The sequence below is a fragment of the Pelodiscus sinensis genome, chromosome 4 (genome assembly GCF_052426305.1).
Source record: "Pelodiscus sinensis isolate ZL-2025 chromosome 4, ASM5242630v1, whole genome shotgun sequence".
NCBI classification, from domain to species: Eukaryota; Metazoa; Chordata; order Testudines; family Trionychidae; genus Pelodiscus; species Pelodiscus sinensis.
In genome coordinates, this window is record NC_143055.1 from 136,496,394 (window position 1) to 136,518,246 (window position 21,853).

At 41.7% G+C, this 21,853-nt stretch overlaps 1 protein-coding gene across 1 annotated transcript; it reads right to left on the reverse strand.

The window, feature by feature from the left end:
• Window positions 1-308: 308 nt before the first annotated feature.
• Window positions 309-21,852, reverse strand: ERI1 (exoribonuclease 1). The gene is made up of 7 exons (XM_075929196.2): window positions 21,722-21,852; window positions 20,253-20,428; window positions 16,273-16,483; window positions 11,822-11,905; window positions 9,446-9,555; window positions 3,846-3,960; window positions 309-1,237 (listed from the first exon to the last, which is right to left on the reverse strand). Exons 1-7 carry the CDS (start codon window positions 21,791-21,793, stop codon window positions 995-997), a joined length of 1,011 nt encoding a protein of 336 aa, XP_075785311.2. The 5' UTR covers window positions 21,794-21,852; the 3' UTR covers window positions 309-994.
• Window position 21,853: the final 1 nt, after the last annotated feature.

Genomic DNA, 21,853 nt, shown 5'->3' on the forward strand with positions numbered 1-21,853 from the left:
ATTTATATTGGCTTGGTATAGAATTCAGCGTGTGTGGAAAAATTCCCCATCAGCTAGACAGTGATTATTTCTGAAGAAAGGCTATTTATGAATTCAGTTAAGCACCAGCAGCTTATTTCCTGCAATCTTGATTAAGCTATGAATACAAATGACAGATGAAGGATTAGTGGAATAGTCAATATTTTAAATATCTGTACTTCCGTCTCTTTAGACTCCAGATGATACATATGGATTAGACAGCTACACTTAATTTCAATTGGAATGAGAAGAGTAGAATACCCATTACCTGGAAGTATACAAAACCTGAAGCCGGTGAATGAAAGCTCTTTATTCAATACACAGTTTTTTGCCACCCAATCCTACTCAATTATTTAAGAGACAGAAACTGACAACTATATTCCTTAAAAAGTACGCTCCTCTCCAATGCTTTTAAAGTAATTAAAACAGTGAAGACGGTCCCCACTGTTCTTCTATGTTACATAAAAAGAGAAGGTTGTCTGCTACTGTGAAATGTGCACAGTAATAAAGCCAATCTGGTCAGTATACTGTACAGTTCTGGAAGTGCAGTATATGTAGGCAAAGCATTGTCAAGATGCTAAAAACTAGTGCAGTACATTGTGTTTTAAACAGTACTACAACATCACCTTTCCTATGACATGGGTGAGGGACGGCTAACCATGTGTTGTATTTTTCATTTAACTTTCTTTAAAAAAAAAAAATCTCAACATCCTGCAGCATACTATACATCAACCTTATACGAAAAGGTGTCAAGGTGACTTACAAAAAATATGATCAGGACCAAAAATGCTGTGGCACAAGTTTTAACAAAGAGTTTATATACTCCCCCATTATTTTAACAGCAAAAGTTGTTCAAGGTGCTTTTAGATTTTTGCATTGCAGAACTGATTCGCTGAAATGACCACTTGATAAGATGCATTAACAATTCATAGTTTCAGTCTTCACTATTGGACCCAAATGCAGCATGTTTCAAAAGCTAGTTTCTATAACGGGGCAGTTGTGGAGCAGGGGCGCCCTCTACTGGGGCAGAGGATGACACAGTCATTAGCTGCCCGCCATGCATTCTCTCATTCACACGCAGCTCACACCCATCCTGAAGCATGCGGATAGCTATCCGTGCAATGTTCTTAGAGTCATCAAGTCCACTATGAGGGCGTCCATCATAGTTCATTCCCAACTTTTCAAGCATGATTGTTAGCTTGGTCTGGTTTCTGGGAACCTGACAAAGAAAGTGAATCATGTTAAAGAAATCAGACCAAAAAAAAATCATCTCAGCATGAAACATTTGTCCTGCGTAAGTTCTCATACTGCAGTGTGTTTACACTACTGCCTAGTACTGCTGACACACTTTTGGTCCATATTTCAAAGAACTCTGCATACAGTCTGAACATGTGTGACATAGCAAAGGAATGTCCGATTCCTTTCATAGATGAAGACAAGGAAACAGAGATAAGAATGTTGTCACCCCAGTATTCCAAGCACCATATTACCTGACATTCCTCGAAAAGCATCTAACTGACATGGAGCAGATTCTCAAAAATACCCAAGGGAGTTAGAAACATTACAAGGGAAAATTTTCAAAACACTGGTGGCCCATCTACGCGTGGATAATTAATATTACTACCACTAATGTTAGCAATGGTGAGAAATTTTTGCACAGACTTCCAGTGTAGTCAAAGTTTAAGTGACTTGTCCAAGGCACCGGGCACTCTAGCATCAGAGCCCAGAAAACCATGAGCCTGGATTCCTAGCCCTCCACTCGTCTAATAACTAGATGAGCTGGCAGACTGCTCCTGGGGAGCAGTGCAGGGCTGGCTGCCAGTGCCTTGCCAGCTCATGTTTTGGGGCCACTGCTGGCTCTGGGCTAGCAGTCTTGGAGCTGGCACAGGCACTGTGGCCAGGGTCTACCCCTTTAATGGCTCCAGGGCTGGGGGAGAGGAGAGTAAGTTTTCCTGATTGTGCCCAGAGTGGCCACCAGGCCTCCCTGGGAAGGGCTGGAGGCCCCCTATTTCGAATTAAGTGTCTACACAGCACTTAATTCGAAACAGCTATTTCGAATTTGGCGTTACTCCTCGTAGAATGAGGTTTACCAAATTCGAATTAAGCGCTCCGCTTAGATAGTGCCTCAAGGAAAAAAAAATCATACATGCAAACTGTGCGGCAGTATTTCCCTTTCACAATGATGCAGTATTATACACAATTCAATTTAAAAAATATGATACACAACTAAAAAGCAGAGTAAGTTACTCATTACACATTTAACGTAACATTAATTATAATACCCCTACTTTTTTTAGTATTTTAGATAACCTCTTCCAAACACCTAAAATGTATCAAAAATTTTGAAATGTTTTCAATCCAGCAGTCTCTTAAGAAAATTTTTGGAAATCTAGAGGAAATGAAGAATTAATTCCAAAACTGATTTATAGCAGTTTTTATGTAATCTAGTAGTTTCACTGCCATTTTGGAATCAGACAGTAAGCCAGGCCCTATTCTGATTTCATCAGGGCAACCAGGCCACTAAACTCAGAGCTCATTAAAGCCTCAAAGAATCAATGTACACCATGTCAGGATAAAAAGCAGAAGCATGGTATAGTAGTCAATAAGTTCCTTGTTTAAATTCTAGCTCTGCATGATTTGTTGTGACTTTAGGCAAGTTGTGCAATCTCTCCTCCCCATGGCCCCTATAATACTATGCCTCAGAAAATGGGTAATACTGCTTGCCTACTATAATTCAGATGGGAATAGTGAGATTGGTTCTTTGCAGTATATAGTTTTTGAAGATGTAAAGCAGTAATTGCTACAGTAATACTAAACATGATCACATCTGGGTGAACTACTTCTAGCATGGTAGAACTGCACAACTGCCAGAGCACTATTATAGTACAGGCAGTCCCCGACTTACGTCGGATCCGCACTTACGAACGGGGCTTTTCTCGCCCCGGAGCTCAGGAGTGGCGGGTCGCCACCCGTGTCCTCCGGGGCGAGAAAAGCTTCTCCCGGTCTCCCTGGTCTGCTGGGGGGGGGGGGGGTCCAGCAAAGCCGCTGGACCCCCCCAGCAGACCAGGGACACCCGAGCAAAGCCGCCACCTGGGCGGCTTTGCTCGTTTGCCCGGGAGCAAAGCCGCCCAGGCGGCGTGACCCCCGCCGCCCGTGTGGCTTTGCTCCTGTCCCCCTGGTCTGCTGGGGGGGTCCAGCGGCTTTTCTGGACCCCCCCAGCAGACCAGGGGGACAGGAGCAAAGCCACACGGGCGGCGGGGTCCCTCCGCCTGTGCGGCTTTGCTCGGGTCTCCCTGGTCTGCTGGGGGGGGGGGGGGCGCGCAGCTAGTGCGCCCTCCCCCCCAGCAGAGCAGGCTTTTGTTGCGGGACGCCTCGGGTAGAGCAGCTGGGGTGCTGCCGGGTTGGTCCTGTGGGAACCTACCGGGCAGCGCCCCAGCTGTTCTGTCCCAGGCTCCAGATTCAGCAGCTGTTGAAACTGATCAGGCTGATTCCAGGAAGGTGGGGGCAGAGCAACTCTGCCTCCGGCTTCCTGTAGTCAGCCCCTGGTCAGTTTCAGTGGCAGCAGCTGAATCTGGAGCCAGTTCCGACTTGCATACAAATTCAACTTAAGAACAAACACACGAGCCAAGATTTTCAAAGATGAGGGGGTGCTCAAAATTAGAGCCCTTTGGCCTAAATAAATGCTACCAAAATTATCCCAACTGGAAGGTCTTACAACTTGACCCTGCACAGTACAAAAGGTCATTTACATAAAAACTCGAGCAAGACTTTAGTTATTCCATCTTTAGACTGAATATTCCCCTAGACAATCAGCAATCAATTCTAACCTTGTAGAAGTTTCCATAGGATTTGCGAATGTTGATCCACTTTTTGGCAAAAGAGGGATATTTGATACGGCTGATACGGCATTGGATATTCAGGAATTTACTCATATCCCAAGACCTTTGGGGGGTGGGGCGAAATCAGGAGAAACAGGGAAAAAAGGTAAAGAGAACACTTTAACAGAAAATCTTAAATGGAAGCAAAACAGATAAATGTTGCCTTTCGTTTGTGTTCATGAACAGGAGGTAAACCATATTGCATAAAGAAAATCATATCTCCTGTACTAACAGCAGCAAAGAGAAAGCAGGAGCTTTTGGGCTATTATCTTCAGTCACCTCTAGATACTAAAGTAAGAGCTCTTACTTTTAAGACCTTAACCTCACTCAGAGGATGTAGACATGGCCTGAGACATTTCCAACCCTGCATTCTAAAGCCAGTCATGCTTCCAATCTCATGCACATCCACCCAAAAGATGTGTTTTTCTACCTATACAGCAGACTTCTGGGGAATCCTGTTGTACTTTCTCCCCTTGAGTGAAAATCAATTCAGGAAGATATCTGAAGGTTACTTACTTTACTGATTTACATAACAAAACTGATTTATTTTTGTCTTTGGATAAGATGTAAAAACTGAAGTTATTATGACAGGTGACCAAGATGCCATGGTACCTTAAAACAAATAGGGCCAGCTCTCCAACCAAATTCTAAATCTGGATGAAAAGCAAAAAATCTGTTGTAGCAGCCTCCTCAGCATGCACTACATTTAAAATGAGTGAAAAACTTCCATTATGTGTTTTCATTCCTGTCTTCAGATGTTCGTGACCTTTTCAAATATTCACCTTTAGGCCTGAAATGTTTACTTCACCAAAATGTAGCCCTCTGGAAGTTGTTGGTAAGTTAAAGTACACTTTTTCCTCAGATACTATCTTGATGGGCACAATAGCAAGATAGTATCTGAGCCTCTAGCTATCATCTTTGGAAAATCATGGGAGATAGGAGAGATTCCAGAGGACTGGAAAAGGGCAAATCTAGTGCCCATCTATAAAAAAGGGAAATAAGAACAACCCAGGAAACTACAGATCAGTAAGTTTAACTTCTGTGCTAGGGAAGATAATGGAGCAAGTAATTAAGGAAATCATCTGTAAACACTTGGAAAGTGGCAAGGTGCTAGGGAACAGCCAGCATGGATTTGTAAAGAACAAATCATGTCAAACCAATCTGATAGCTTTCTTTGATAGGATAACGAGTCTTGTGGATAAGGGAGAAGCGGTAGATGTGGTATACCTAGACTTTAGTAAGGCGTTTGATAACGGTCTTGCATGATATTCTTATCAATAAACTAGGTAAATACAATTTAGATGGGACTACTATAAGGTGGGTGCATAACTGGCTGGATAACCATACTCAGAGAGTAGTTATTAACGGTTCACAATCCTGCTGGAAAGGCATAACAAGTGGGGTTCCGCAGGGGTCTGTTTTGGGACCAGCTCTGTTCAATATCTTCATCAATGATTTAGATATTGGTATAGAAAGTACGCTTATTAAGTTTGCAGATGATACCAAGCTGGGAGGGATTGCGACTAATCTAGAGGATAGGGTCATAATTCAAAATGACCTGGACAAATTGGAGAAATGGTCTGAGATAAATAGGATGAAGTTTAATAAAGACAAATGCAAAGTGCTCCACTTAAGAACAATCAGTTTCGCACATACAGAATGGGAAGCGACTGTCTGGGAAGGAGTACGGCAGAAAGGGATCTAGGGGTTATAGTGGACCACAAGTTAAATATGAGTCAGCAGTGTGATGCTGTTGCAAAGAAAGCAAACATGATTCTGGGATGTATTAACAGGTATGTTGTGAGCAAGACACGAGAAGTCATTCTTCCGCTCTACTCTGCACTGGTTAGGCCTCAGTTGGAGTACTGTGTCCAGTTCTGGGCACCACATTTCAAGAAAGATGTGAAAAAATTGGAGAGGGTCCAGAGAAGAGCAATGAGAATGATTAAAGGTCTAGAGAACATGACCTATGAGGGAAGGCTGAAGGAATTGGGTTTGTTTAGTTTAGAAAAGAGAAGATTGAGGGGGGACATTATAGCAGTTTTCAGGTATCTAAAAGGGTGTCATAAGGAGGAGGGAGAAAACTTGTTCATCTTGGCCTCTGAGGATAGAACAAGAAGCAATGGGCTTAAACTGCAACAAGGGAGGTTTAGGTTGGACATTAGGAAAAAGTTCCTAACTGTCAGGGTGGTCAAACACTGGAATAAATTGCCCAGGGAGGTTGTGGAATCCCCATCTCTGGGGATATTTAAGAGTAGGTTAGAGAAATGTCTATCAGGGATGGTCTAGACAGTATTTGGTCGTGCCATGGGGGCAGGAGACTGGACTCGATGACCTCTCGAGGTCCCTTACAGTCCTAGTATTCTATGATTCTATGAATATTTATAGGTATAGAAGTGCCTATGAATAAAATACAGATTGAACCTCTCTAGTCTGGCACACTCTGGTCTGGCTTTGGTGGTCCAGCATGATTTTAGCTAGACGTACACTTAGCATGGGTGTGACAAAGTTTCCCGCAGTCCCATAAAGTTTGTTTACAGCCACCAGTCCTGTTTTCAGTGTTCTTTGCTGTTATTTAGCTCTAATTTACCCCCATATCTAGGAACCCAGTAAGCAGTGGAAATGTTGTTAATGCTGCTGAACAATATTTACCTCAGGTGGTTTGACAAATTCTCTGGTTTGTCACCGGTCAGATCCTAAGGGTGGCGGACTACAGAGGTTCAGCCTGTACTAATAAATATCTTAAAGGACTACAGCAAACAAATACAGGCAGTCCCCAGGTTACGTACAAGATAGGGACTGTAGGTTTGTTCTTAAGTTGAATTTGTATGCAAGTCGGAACTGGTACATATTGTAGGGGAAACTCTAGCCAAATATTTCTCCAGAGCTCAGTTTTATTCTCCCACACCTCACTTCCCTCAGTCCTTTATTCTCAAGCTGAGGTGTCTGCTGAGAAAAGCCGCTTCGCGTCTCCCTGGTTTGCTGCGGGGGGCGCTAGCTTCGCGTCTCCCTGGTCTGCTGGGGGGAAGCAGCTAGTGCGGGGTTGCCTCACCCTGTTTGTAAGTAGGGATCCGATGTAAGTCGGATCCATGTAACCCGGGGACTGCCTGTATTGAGACATTAGGCTTGGTACAGGTGAGTCTTCGGTGCAAACTAAAGTCTTAGAAATTAAAAAAATAGTTAAATGAAAAGAAGTCAACTGCTGAGCAAGACACTGGCATCTACTGAAATCTTCGAGCTAAAATAAACTTAGCCCTCTCTGTGACATTACTGCATATTCTCTCAGTGTAACACAGAGGGGAGTAAAAGGGGAAAGGGCTACTACTGGGACAATTTACTTAAAAAGAAAGATTGCATCCTTCTGAAATTTAGCAATCTTAAATTCATTTTAAAGGATACCTTCACCCCCAGAGCAGGAAAAAGATATGGGCAGAGAAAATTGTTTTGCTGGTCCCCTGAGTAAGGGTTCTCTATATTTTTACTAAATTACACTTCTTCTGTATATATATTCTAGCATCAACTTCTGGCAAATGATACAGCAGTAACAACATAAGCTACACCAGGCAAACAGCAGCAATGATAAGAACATGATTGTCTTGGACACGGTGACGGGTGTCCATCCCACAAAGGACTGGAAGGGGTTAAGACGGTCAGACAGTCCAATTAACTTCCCAGGCTGCATCTGGAGGAGCCAAGGAGCAGGGCACTAAGCAAGGTCAGCTATACAATGACCGATAGGACCTGTATAAAGCCAGATAGTGCTCAAAAGGAAGCTGAAAGGAGGGAGCAATTGCAGTCTATTTGAGTGGAGGGTGATGAGGGGCTGTCAAACCTGGGGGCGGGGGTGTAAGTCAGGAAGATAGATGAAGGTTCAGGGGAATAGGAGCAAGGAACAGGAGTGTGGAGACTGTGGCTGCTGACCAGAGGGCATATGTTCCCCTGCCAGCCTCTGGGAACATGGCAGAGAACCAAGGACTGCCTGGGATAATTTGGTCAAGGAAAAACTCCTCCCTGGAAGGGGAAACAACAGTGACATTAACTGGTAGGCTGAGTGAGGAAGAGGAGGATGTGATTCCTGGCATGAGCGCTTCAGAGGACAAGACAAGGACAAGAGATCCTGTTGAAGGAAGGTACAATGCTTGGCCAAAGCTAATCCCAAGGATAGTCAGGAGGAGGTGCCTCCAGCAGAAAGCAACCCTATGACAGACACCATTCACTGCACTAAAGTGTGCACTGCATTATGAAGCCCAAATGGGAACATGTAAAGTTTGACACTTAAAATGGCCTATCCTGTTTCTCTCATTTTGAAAAAGGGATTGCAATAGCAGCTAACAGAATGGTGACATTTCTCAGTTAAAAAGAGATACACTGGCTTTGATGCTCTAGCCTGCACTATGCAAGTTAAACAAAAATCACCAAAACTGTTCCTTCTGACCTTAAAATATGTGAATCCATGACCAATGTTATGTTGGCTACATTGCACATCTGGCTATTTATATAGTCCTCATTGCCATTCTATCTGAGCACCTCACAATTAGTAATGTATTTTAGTCTCAAAATCCTTGTGAAATAAGAAACTATCAGTTAAGAAGCAGAGGGGCAGGGTAGATTAAACAGTGTTCTTGTGCGACAGGCTCTAAATGCTGGTCTCCTGACTCCAACTTCAATATTATATTCACTTGGCCACTCTTCCTATCATGTAGTATACAACATTTTCTAGTCCTGTTTTCTTGTTAAATATTAGCCAATATTACAGAGAACGGTAATGTAAATAAGATGTATTACAGTGAAACCTCTGTTATCCGGTACTCTGTTAACCAGAAAACTTTGTTAACTGGCATTGCCCCCAGCCACAATACTGACACATCTTCAGGCACACAGGCCTGGCTTGGTTTATCAAGATTGGCTTAACAATTCTTTTTTTATTTAAGTAGTACTAATCATCTTTGACTCAAAATAGAAATGTGAGACTAACTGCCTCACACTACAAAACTACCAGTATTAAAAACTTGAGTTTTACTATTATTGTCCATTGTTTTTTCCTAGGTTGATGGTACCTTCTGATAACCGGAATTTTTAGACAACCAGAATGTCTTAATCCCCAAGCCTGCCAGATAACATGTTTTACTGTATAAAGCCAATTTTAACACTGCTTTTAGATCAACATTCATATTTTCATTACTTTGAATCTAACTACACAACTTCAATACTACAGGTTATATTTTACATTCATATTTGTTTATTTTATTAATGATTTGAAAAGTGACAAGCTTTCATTTTGGGCTTACATAAGCCAGCATATGAGAATGCTGGAAAAAAATTGATGCCACGTACTACATTCAAACTTTAGATCCTACTCAATTTCATTTTAAGAACTATACCCAAATAAAAAAAGAAAGTACTCTAGTATGATTTTAGGACCAATGTTATATTCTAATGTTGGCAATACTAGTTACAAAAAGCAGATTAATTTAAGAATTGCTTTGCAATTTTAAAATGCATTTAATAAATTACTATATAAAACATGCACCCTGCTTTCCAAGACATACCCATCAGTCAGTATGGTATAGCTATATTTGGTTCCCAGCTCTCTCTGTTTCATCCACTCTACAACATTTTGTAGAACCTGAGGAAATGCATCAGCTTTGTCTACGTGGTCCTGAAAATATATAAACACAAAAAAGTCAGTTATGTTTGCTAAAGAAAATGTATACTGTAAAGCATTACAGTTAAACTAATGTACAGGAACAAACATCACATACTTTCAACAAACTAAAAACATTTAAAAAGGAGGACATACAAAACACCTGTGAGATAGCTCCTCATTATCCCAGGTTTCAGAGACAAAGAGAGCTTAAAGGCCTGATTTTCATAGGTAGTAAGTACTCAAAAGATCTAATTCACACCACTTATGGAAGGATGGGGATGAAAACCAGATCTTACAGCCCATATTTTTAAAGATATTGAGAAATTGCTGCTCTGTTAAAACACCTAGTTGATTTAACAGCCTAAATTCCACTGACAGTCAATTTAGGCTCCTAAATCATTTAGGCATTGCATCACTGAAAACACAGTATTTCAAAAATCTGGGTATAAGGGACTTGGCAGTAAGTCACACATTTAGCCACCAGCAGAACTTAAGACTAAAAGAAGTCTGAAGCAAAATGCAGGACAATGTAGCACTTTAAAGACTAACAAGATGGTTTATTAGATGATGAGCTTTCATGGGCCAGACCCACTTCCTCAGATCGATTTGATCTGAGGAAGTGGGTCTGGCCCACGAAAGCTCAATCTAATAAACCATCTTGTTAGTCTTTAAAGTGCTACATTGTCCTGCATTTTGCTTCAGCTACCCCAGACTAACACAGCTACATTTCTATCACTAAAAGAAGTCTGTCTCCCAGTCCACAATCACTGCCAGTCATCTTGCAACCATTTAAAATTCTTTGGTCTGGTAGGAAACTGGCAGTTAGAGGATCCATGTCCAGCTACGAGACAGCAATTATCACGGATGCACAACCATTAGTGGTGATAGAAGCAAAATCAGAAAACTCCCTATTCAAAAGCCATACCAAAAAAATACCCCCCTCAAGCAGCAAGTTTTGATGTTTATCAGATACCTAGCTGTACATACTCATGAGGTCTAAACACAAATTAGAAACACCACCTAAGTCTGTGTACCAAAGACGGATTGGATTGTTCTCAGTCCAGGAGCTCATAGTAAGACCTCATTTACACCACCAAGTTTGGTTAAACTTAATTTAACACTCAATTTTTTTTTCCAGAGTGTTCACACTTGTTCTGTCATCAGATCATATCATGGACATGTGAGCAAGCACTGTGGGTATGTATCCCATAGGGCAATGTTGTGGGAAGGCAGAGCCGATAGCTGCCCATCTTGACATTCCCTCTGAGTTATTCCATATCCACCTCAGCTGGCAGGAGAGGCATCATGAGTAGCTGTGAGCTCTCCATGCTCAAAGCAGCACAGCAGTCTTTTCAGTCACCATCCTGTCCCTTCATCACCCTGCAACAGCAGTCTGCAAGTTGCTATGTTCTTAGTGCAGGGCAGAACAGAAGCCTTCCAATGATTTTCTTTTTACTCTCCAAACTCACCTGTCAGATACTTGCAAGAGCTTTGAAAGGGGAGGGGCACATGTATGCAGGGCAGCAGACATCAAAACACTGAGCAGAGCACTCAGGATAGGCATTGTGGAATACTGGCGGAAGCCAGTTCTCTGGACAAAACACAGTAGTGTCTAACACTGGCTCTGCTGACAAAGGGAGGAGAAAAGAATAGTCTCTCCTAGGAGTGGAAGTTTTTTGTCCCCAATACTAGGTGTTTTTCCTGACAAGTCGCACTGCGGTTTGTATACCGTTTTGTTTCCAAAAGGCAGTTTTTTCCCCCTACAAAACTTGGAAATGTAGACAAGACCTAAGTTTTAAGATGATTCATAAAGTGGAGAGACTTTGCTCATTACATCATTCATGAACAAATCCAAACTGCTCAAAATGGCTAAACTCTTCATTAATGACATTACAAAAGTAGTAAAGAAGCCTTGGAATTGGTAGAGACTGAGAAAACTACTGAGGACTTCAAGAGTTTTAGGCCTCGAACTGTACTTACTTCCAAAGTTGTGTTATACTTCTAAGTCTCCATTTCCAGGTCTCCAAAGTATTACTGTTTCAAAAGCCAATCTTCAAGCAGAAAAAGCAAGATTTAAATCTTAATAGTCAAGTAATTCTTGGGCTACCTGCATAGGCCAGCAAATATTTGGACTTGGAATGAATCTGTGCTTTTCCTTTCAGCTCCCAACTTTGCTGCTTGAAGGACTGATAAAACCAAATTCTGAAACGTAAGTCTAAAAGCTTTGACAAAGCAAACTTTCCATTCATACTTGTGTCTGGACTCTCAGACACGTTACCTGAGTGATTCCTGTCAGACTGATGCAGAAGTTTGAAAGCTGAGGATTAATCTCTGGTTTCACATATTGTTGAAAGGTATCCTCCTACAGGAGGGGATAAAAAAAGTCAAATGTTTTACAGCCATATGGAGAAACACAAAATCACAAATCAGGTCTCATAGAAGTAATAGCTTTGTATCTGAAAAGAATAGTTAAATAGCAAACAGCAAGATAATATTCATATTTGGGCTCTATTAGCCATTGTTCATTGTTTACCAAATAAATGGGACTGCAATAATAGAAGTAATATATGATAATCACAGTTTTGATGACATATTGTTCCAAGGTAAAAGACATTTATCACAAACAAAATCTACATACATATATATATTTGCTTCCCTTTGTTATCCTTGATAGATGACTAGCATTTGCTAAGTTTTCCTTCATCAACTATAAAACCTGGGGATGATGAGCATTATGTTCTCTATGAAGTTACAGGGAAGCCATGGGCTGTATTCTAATGTAATATATGAGTGTTGGATGACCTCTGTTCCTAAAGCTTCCTGAGATATCCATAAGTTGAAGTGCACATATATGCTGGGTTTCATCACGTTACTAAGCACACGCTCCTCTCTCTTTTGCACTCCAGGAAACGGAAGGCTCAAGAGTTAATCTTTGGCCATATGAAGTACCCCTTATAAATGCTAGACAGTTTTGCTGTTGTAGTTATACTAGTATAGCTATACCAAAATACTGTCTAGTGTGAATACAATTGTCAGTATAAGAGAGCTCATATCAATATAGCTGAATATACATTAGTAGCTATGTTGTTAAAATAAATAAGCCATATCCCTAACCAACATAACTATAGATCAGGGATGTCAACATGTAGTGACTACATGATTAACCTGGGCTTGTTGGTTAATCCTATCGACTAGATGTCTCCTCCCTCCCCATAACTGCCTCTGTATCAGAGGCAGCAAGGGGGTGTGCAGGCAGGAGCTGGCATGCGTGGGGAGCCAGCTTTAAAGCCATTCCTCCACATGTGTCGGCTTCCACAGAACCACCTCCTGCTCCAGCCCCCCTGAGAGGCAATGAGGAAAGAAGGGAGGTGGGGGTCAAGCGGGAACTGATGCCATCTTAAAATCCAGCTCTCCACAAGCATTGGCTCCCGCCTGCCCCCAAAATGTATCTGCTAAAATTTCAAGCAATTACACATTTACACAAATACCTGATAGTTAACTTCCCTACTACAGATAGCAGCTAAAGTTTTAAGTATAAACCAGGCCTTTAAGATTATGCACTGAGGTCCTATGATCATTTGCCTTCACTGCAAAGTGAACCTGGACTCTTCTTCAGGCGTGGCTCCTCATTCAGCTCCCATCTACATGCTCAGCCACTAAAATGCTTTTAATTCTCCAGTGCCATCCCCAAATTCCACCCATGTGACCAGAGGGAAAGTTCTCTAATTCACTGGGAAAGAATCAGAACAGTTCAACTTACTACAGCATAAAGAAAAATGTGACCCCCCCTCCCCGAAGTCCTAATGAAACGCATCTGAGTGCAGCACTAATGAAATAGTGATTTGAATGTGGCTTTGCAGTGTGGCAGCTCATGGTCAGGCTAAGCTAACCTGGGTGCTGATGATCTGAAATAACTCTGCAGTGAAGACATACCCGGTGTTCCCTGTAAGTTGTGTGCTTGTGTCCCCCCCATAAGGAGAAATTCTAAAGCTGTCCAGCTGATTAGCAGAGTGCCCACAGCCAGGTTTATGTTTTTCTTGATGATGCACATTCTCACATGCTTTGGTGCGCATAACAATGTATTCTACACCTGGATGGGAAAGATAAAAGGGAATACTGGACATACAACTAATGATCAATCTGACCAGTACTAGACAAAACAAAATGGAGAAATAACATGCTGCCTCTCCTGGAATAAGAACTCAGGGCTGGAAGTCAAGAACTCCTGGGTCCTAAACCTACCGTGTGTTGACAGAGAGATGTAGATTAGTCACACCGAAATTGCTAATGAAGCAGGGATTTAAATATCCTCATTAGCATAAACATGGCTGCCGCATTTTTCAAAACAGTTTTTTTGGAAAAACGGCAGTCTAGACGCAGATTTGTCAAAAATAAAGCCTTTCGACAGATCCTGTAAACCTCATTTTTTGAGGAATACAGGATCTATCGAAAAGGGTTTATTTTCGACACATCGGGGTCTAGACTACCGTTTTTTCAAAAAACTTTCGAAAAAAGTGGTGGACGTGTTTATGCTAATGAGGTGTGGGATATTTAAATCCTGGCTTCATTAGCAATTTCGATGTGCCTGATTTGCATCCCTTTGTTGACAGAGGGATGCAGTCTAGATGTAGCCCTAGAGTTGATTGGCAACAAAGTCTTCAGCAAGTCCCTTAATCTGTTTTAAGTATCCCCATTTTATAGCTTTAGGGGGTAGCCGAGTTAGTCTGTTACAGAAAAAAAAAAAAAAAACCAGCACAGCAAGCAAATGGTCTTGTAGCACTTTATAGACTAACAAAACATGTAGATGGTATCATGAGCTTTCGTGGGCACAACCCACTTCTTCAGATGATTGGAGTTATGATTAGAGGATAAGGAAACTCGAAATAAATAGGAGAAGGGAAGGGGGGGGAGGAGAAGAAAGACCTTCTGTCGCCCACCCCCCTACCTCTATGCATAAAGTATCAGGAGAAAGGGTGCTAAACCTGAGTAGATAAAGATCAAAGTCAGTGGATGAATAAGGCAGGAAGAATACCATTCAGAAAGTAATAGAAATGTAGCCGTGTTAGTCTGGGGTAGCTGAAGCAAAATGCAGGACAATGTAGCACTTTAAAGACTAACAAGATGGTTTATTAGATGATGAGCTTTCGTGGGCCAGACCCACTTCCTCAGATCAAAAAGTAGTTAGCACCTTCATTGATAAAGGTTCCACCACCCCATATCTTGATTAAGTCCATAATTAACTGAATTTGCATATGTATTATAATTCCAAGCTTTCCCTGTGGATTTGACTTGAGGAATTGGCCTGTGACAAGACGGCCACCTTCAGATCTGTGAGATTATGGTTAAGTAAATAGAAATGTTCTGCTACTAGCTTCTGAGTATTTTCTTTACATATAATTAAACCACACACAGTGCTTCAGGTAGCCAAGTGAGCATGACTTTGAGGATCTAGACCCTCATATACAAAGTATTAACCCTAGGGAAGATATTCTAAATTAACTTGCCCAAGGGAACTCATTAATGGACCTCCCGGGCACCATATTGTTTCAGGCCAATTTCATAAGTCAACTCCACACGGAAGCCTTAGAACTTAACTTCATTTACAAGTTTGATTCCTATAACAGAAGTATGAATAAAGACATTGGCTGGATGGCCTGCTACATTCCACATCCTAATGATGTAAGAAAACCAAACAATGGGTACTGAAGAACAATTAGTACCTTCTCTATCAGCTTCCTGTAGCATGGACACTAATTGACTTTCTCCATTTTTTCTTTGTTTTCCTTCTCTCCACTCCCCCCCCTTTTTTCTTTAAAGACCTTTAATAACACCATTCATCTGAAGTGGATTGTGCCCCTGAAAGCTCATGATACCATCTACATTTTTTGTTTGTCTCTATGGTGCTACAAGACTATGTGTTATTTTTTAAAAGCTTCAGAGGGGTAGCCAAGTTAGTCTGTGCAGGATAACCTTAAAAAACAACAAATAGTCTGGTAGCACTTTAAAGACTAATAAAAACACATAGCTGGCGTCATGAGCTTTCGAGAAGTTAAAGTGGGCTCTGCCCACGAAAGCTCATGATACCATCTACATGTTTTGTTAGTCTTTAAAGTACTACCAGACTATTTGTTATTTTTAAATGTATGTTATTTTTTAAGTTTTTCCAGTTACAGAATACCGTGGCTACCCCCTGAAGCTTCTAAATTACTGTTAGCTAAACATGAGAGGTACACAAAGATACAGCAACATCTACGTTTCTGCCTGATTATTTAGAACATATAATTATAATCTCTTCCATATTAGAAAATTTGCACCAGTGAAACTAGATTGCTATTAAATTGACCTAATTACAATAGTGCAAATTTTCTAATATAGATTGCTCTAAGATTATCCTAACTGAAAAAAAGAGAAAAAATAATATTTTATTTGAGAATACTGTTTCTCCTGTTTGCATTTATCTTGGCATAAAGCAGGTATTTGAAAAATGGGAAACTAAACAAGGGCAAAAGAACTCAGTAGAACCCAGATATAAAAATGCAAATTGTAATTATTTAAGGTACATGGTCAACTCGTCTTTTTTTTAAATGCCAAAGCAAATATCACACCTGCCTCTCTCTCAAATAAAGAAAAATTGTCCTTTAAACTCCAAGTTCTATAATTATTTTAAAACTAATCAGTCTTTACTTTTTGAAGCAATGAGACAAGAGGTAGAGCAAGTAGATCACTTACTATTTCTAGTGTATGAGTATTTAATAAAACAATAGGAAATTCAATTATTTCATGCTTAAATTCAGGCTGATTGTCCTCTTCACAGGTCGCTTCAAAGTCAATAACACAGATATAATCATAGTAACTGTCTTCATTACTGGGCTCCTTCTGCATCAGCTTCTGTTTCTTATAGTAGTTCTTCAATCTCTTTTTCAGTACATCTTTTACTCCCCTGTAGAGGAATTAGACAGGATATTAGAACTCATATTCCAATCCAAATCTGTTCATATTAATTCCTTCATCATTCCAGATATGAAGCCAAATCTACTGCTTGAGCTTACTCAGAACAGGGTAATAAATGATGTACAAAGTCAATATGCAATGTTCAAAACAGCTGACTGATCCTACAGTGGAATTATTTACTTCCCATTATTTTGAAAAAAACCTTAATGCTGGGATCCTGCACCCTTGAAGGCAGAGGCATTTTGGATGATTACAATGGCAGAAGGTTAAAAACTGGCAAGATGTTTATTTTGTAACAAAATTACTTTAAAACTATTATATAAGGATTTAGATGAGAACTGTCATGTTACAAACCAAGAAGCAGATGAATTATTTCAAGACATAAGGCAAAATTGCTCTAAGAGGAAAATTAAGCCATTTTGCCATGATTACACACAACATAGGGTAAAAAGTGATATCAGACAGTTATCACAGTCAACAAAATGGAATAGATGAAGTAAATTTCCATTCACAACCAAGAAAAGAGGAAATTGTGGACGTGCAGGGGAGAAGTGGTAGAGCAAGAGAAACAATAGCAAGGAATAAGACTTCTTTCACTGTTACCTTTCTTTAAAATAAATCTAAATCTAACAGGAAAATGTCTGATTTTTTCAAATCTACTGACAATTTCAGTTAGGATTTTCTGATTTCCCCCCCCGCCCCCCTCACTCCACAGCTTGTCAATTACCTTCCTCCTAGTTGAATACATGTACATGAGGAGAACAAAATGTAAGTGGGGAAACTCAAGCATTGGGAAAGTAATACATTCTTTATAAGTTGTCAACATACTTAAATCTTCTATTACTTAGTATTCTAAGTATACAAGCTAAATAGCTATTTAAAAAACCCTAGTTAAGTTAGGAAAAAGTTAAGTGACAGCATTTTTCAGATAGTTAACTAGCAGAAATGCTATCTGAGAAAAAATAATCTCCAATCCTTCAAGTATGGTCAAATGTCACAAGTTCACTGTCTGGATCTGGTTTGTCAACTGCAAAGTTCAGCAAGATACTGGCATAGTTTGTGTATGAACCCACACCTCAAGAACATTTTTTTTACAGTAAAATATATTACTCACCCTGTGCAGTAACTATGGTTCTTCAAGAGTTGCGTCCCTGTGGGTGTTCCACTTCAGGTGCTGGTGTGTCCCAGTGCTGACTGGAGATTTACAGTGGTAATGTCCATGTACAAGAGGTGTCTTGTAATGCCATGGGTACTATACGTTCTAGAAGATGCACAACCCAATCCCTCCAGTTCTCTCTCTATTGTCGAGTCCTTACTGCAAACTACCAGCTAAGGTGGGGACAGTAGTGGAGCACCCACAAAGACACACATCCCGAAGAATTTCAGTTGCTGCACAAGGGGAGTAACCGTCTCCTCTTCTTTGAGTGCTGTCCCTGTGGGTGCTCGACTTCAGGTGACTGTACAGCAGTGTGTCTCAGACAGCAGAAGGGACATTGGGTTCCTTTGTGTTGCAGAGATTAGACAGGGCATCCAATCTGGAGACGTAAGTGATTGCATAGTGATAAAAATGTGTGGACAGTCAAGACTGAGGTACTCTCCATTGCTGTGAATGTTGTCATTGTCTTTGGTCCTCATATTGCCGCTGTTACTGTTGGCAGGATGAGGAATTTGTTCTTCTGATAAGGCTGTAATCAGTGTAGGTCCCCAAAGTGTAAAGAATAGCTCTAGGATATTTCCAGTGGAGCACCTTATCTGTCCTTGTTGAAAAGTGTTTCTCTTGGTCGAAAGACAAGTACTCAACCTTGGTTTGGAGTTCTTGAGGTATGCCAAAGGATTGTAACCAGGATGCTAGAATAACCACAGCTGTGTCTACTACTTCTAAGGATGCTTAGGAGTGCTGTTCAAGTGTGAGTTGGCCCTCCTTTAAAGCAGGCTTGAATCGTGCTTGTTCCTCCTCTGGAAGCTCCTCAGTGAAAAAGCTCAATTTCCTATCAAACATATTTAGCTAATAAAGCAAAATAGTTGGTAATGCTAAATAGTAGCATCATTGAGGAATAAACTGTTCATTGAGAGATCAAGCTTTTTGTTTTCCTTGTCTTGTGGGTCAGGTCCAGAATATGCCAGACCAGGGAGGTCCAACCCCTACCCCAAGTTCCTTCCTGGCCAGACACCCTACCCCCAGTCTGCTCCTACACCCTCCCTCAAGGCCACCCTTTAATGTGTAAGCAGAACTGAGACCAGGGTCTGCCAGAATGTATATGCTGGTTCCAGCAATGCATCGTTAATGGGCAGAGTGATTTTAAAAGCTGAGGATGTTTGCAGAATTTGGAACAGTTCGTGTTGGTTTGCCTGAACTTCCTCCAATGGACCGTGTTGCTTTTGAATGACAGGTTTGAACTGTTCCAGGAACTGTCTGAAGTCATCCACCATGGTAGCAGGCAGCAGCATGATTACTTCAAGACAGGAGGAGGAAGAACTGTGTGCAGGAAATGTGACTTCCTCATTCATGTCTGTATCAGTTTCACCCTCAACAATCTGAGCATCAGATGTCTGTGGGATAGACAGAGGATTTAAGCTCAGTTTACCTCTATGAGCAGGGAGTGGCCTCGAGTGATGGCCCTTGTGCAGTGCCCAATTTTCCCATAATGGCCACTGCATAGAAAAGGCCATCGGGTGGGTACATCCAGAGGGCCAATACCACAGTTGAACTACCCACCAATATTGGTGTTTTGGTCTCATATGCCCCCAAGATTTCAGAGATGAATGATGTAGTGTGAAGATGCAAAGCTGTATCCAAGCTCCCAGCAGACAGGCTGCTCCAGCAACCCACGAAGATGGAAACTCCATCTAGTGACAAATATATGCCAAAACAGAAGCCAGGTGAACTCTTTCAAAACTAGACAAACCTGATTATTTCAAGTGCAGGAAAAAATCCAGCACTTGCATAATTTCAGTAAAACGGGGTTAACACTTGGAATAGTGCCCAAAGAAAAATCTTTTCTACTTTTCTAGTTTTGCACTGGTCTACTGCAGCAGTTCTCAAACTATGGGTCGGGAGCCCAAAATGGGTTACAATGCCATTTAAATGGTTTCTCAAGGGCTGTCACAGACTTGCTGAGGCTTGGAGCTGAAGCCAAGGCTTGCGTTGCCCCAGGCTTTGGTGTGTCCCTCCCCCCCTCCCCAGTCATGTAGTAATTTTTGTTGTCAGAAGGGAGCTGTAGTATAATGAAGTTTGAGAATCCTGCTCTAATGGGCTTCACTCTGTCCCTCCAAACATGGCTCTCATGTTTTTCCCATGAGTGTTCCAACAGAAATCATCCATGTGGCAGGGTAAAGAGATTTGAAGTTCCGATGCAGAAGGTTGTAACAAGTAATAGTGAACCAATGAAGAGACAGGTTGATCCATAAGCTTGTAGTGTCTTGGCCAGGACACTTCAATAAGGATCAATCATGGTTTGTTCTGTTTCAGCTTCCTGAGTACTCTCAAAATGAAACAAAAGAGAGAGGGCATACAGTAGCTGATGTGATTAGGGAAGAAAGTCATGCTGAATAATAGAGCATAAATTTACCATTTAGATACAATATGGAAATAGGGTCACAGAAAAACTTAAATACCCTATCAGATTACAGAAGATGTTCTTTACTTTACTAAAGCAATCTTAAAGGTGGTCAAATAGCCTCCTCTTTACAAATGTAACCAAGAAAATGACATGGAGGCGCTTCTCAGAAATGATGTAAGATTAATAACTAAATCTTACCTGGTTTCAAGTTTGAATTCTGCAAGTTTAGCTCTGAGTTCATCTCTACTCATTCTATTAATGTAACCATTGGTCACAGCAATTTCTTTGTAAATTGGGTCACTGTAATCACTTGAACCAGAAGTGCAACATTTTCCATTATTTTCTTGGCCATCAAGTCTACAATGTTGCTTGCCCTAGAAGAAAAAGTCTGCAATTAGTTTTAAAAACTAAATAGAAATTAAGTAACTACTATTGACGTGTACCTTCATCACCAAAACTCAATGTAGCATTCATTATGCAATTTTCCTCACCGATGTATTGTTTTATATAACTAAATACATCAGTATACCAACTATCAGTTTTGAAAGGCCATTCTGTCTCCTTTTCACCATATATCTTTACAATATATAGATGGCAGAAAGAAAAGATAGATTTAAATTTGTTTGGTATAACATACCAATGGAGCATACGTTTGTCACACTGTAGCTTAATGAAAGTGTCACTTCTCCTAGAAATGTGAACTGTCATAGGCTTAGCTGGATAAGGGAAAATATAAGCATTTCTATACCAAGTATGACCAAGATTTGGTGGCAAATGTGTACACTATATATTTGAGAGAGTTTGTCTGAGTGTCTGTTCAAGAACACCTCCTAAGCGGCAAGAGCTAAGACCACCAAATTCAGTATACAACTTCTTACAGTAACTTAAAGCAAGGTAAAGGTTTGGTTGTGCCTGGAAAATGCAATGTGCCTGGAATCGGACTGCTTCTCATAAAACCATACAGAAAGGAAGCAATCACAAGCAGGTGAAAAGAGCTAGCTGGGGATGCGCTTCCTGCAAGCCTACCAATCCCAGTCACCCTTTAGGGAGAAGTGGAGTGGTATTCGTACAGGAACATTACTCACTGTTCCCCTTCATCAGGGAAGAAGGGGAAGTTCTCAGTTTGCTGTGTTCATCAGCCTGGCTGGGAAGCACAGAGGGCAGATGAGCCTGGACTTTCACCTGCCTGCTGGAGCTGCAGCAGCCATGGAGAGGTGCTTCTCACTTGGCCCCACGCTGCTATGGTGAGAGGACCAGGGTAGTAGGGCAACCTACATTAGGGATATAAGAATGCAACCGACGAATCGATACGCGGATGCTTATTAGTTCTAGTTACTGGCTGAACTGCAATCCTCAGGGCCATGCACCGTGCAACCAACGGAACTGTAACCGGCTCCATAGTTCACATGTTTAGCCAGAAACGCCCCTCTCCAGCCCCACCCAGAGCAAGGACGGAAAGGACCCGAGCTAAAGAGCTCAACTCCCGACTCCAGCGCCGCTTCCTCCCGCCCAGCTCCCCGCGGGGCGCGCTCGCTCCGGGGAACGGCCGGCGCACGCCCCCCACCCCCAAAGGCTGCGGCCGACGGCGCTCGGCTGCGACCAGGCACAGCCGTTACGCCGTCCCCTGATGGCGGTTAGGACCGTTGGGCGGGCGGACAGGCACTGACCGGGGGGTGGGCGGGGGACTCGGGCCGCTCGTGGCGGGCACCCTGCGGCCAGTTTTCCTTCTGCTCCTCCATGGCCGGCGCCAGGAAGAGGCGGGGCACCCGCCCTCCCGTGCACTGGGCACGCCGACAATG

Bases quoted from the DNA above. Each gene is read 5' to 3' on its own strand.
- ERI1 (XM_075929196.2), bottom strand. From the start codon at position 21,793: ATGGAGGAGCAGAAGGAAAACTGGCCGCAGGGTGCCCGCCACGAGCGG. The intron at 20,429-21,721 runs GTCAGTGCCTGT...TTTTTCTTCTAG, and splicing joins AGTCCCCCGCCCACCCCCCG to GGCAAGCAACATTGTAGACT. The intron at 1,238-3,845 runs GTTAGAATTGAT...TTTCTTTGTCAG, and splicing joins CCTATGGAAACTTCTACAAG to GTTCCCAGAAACCAGACCAA.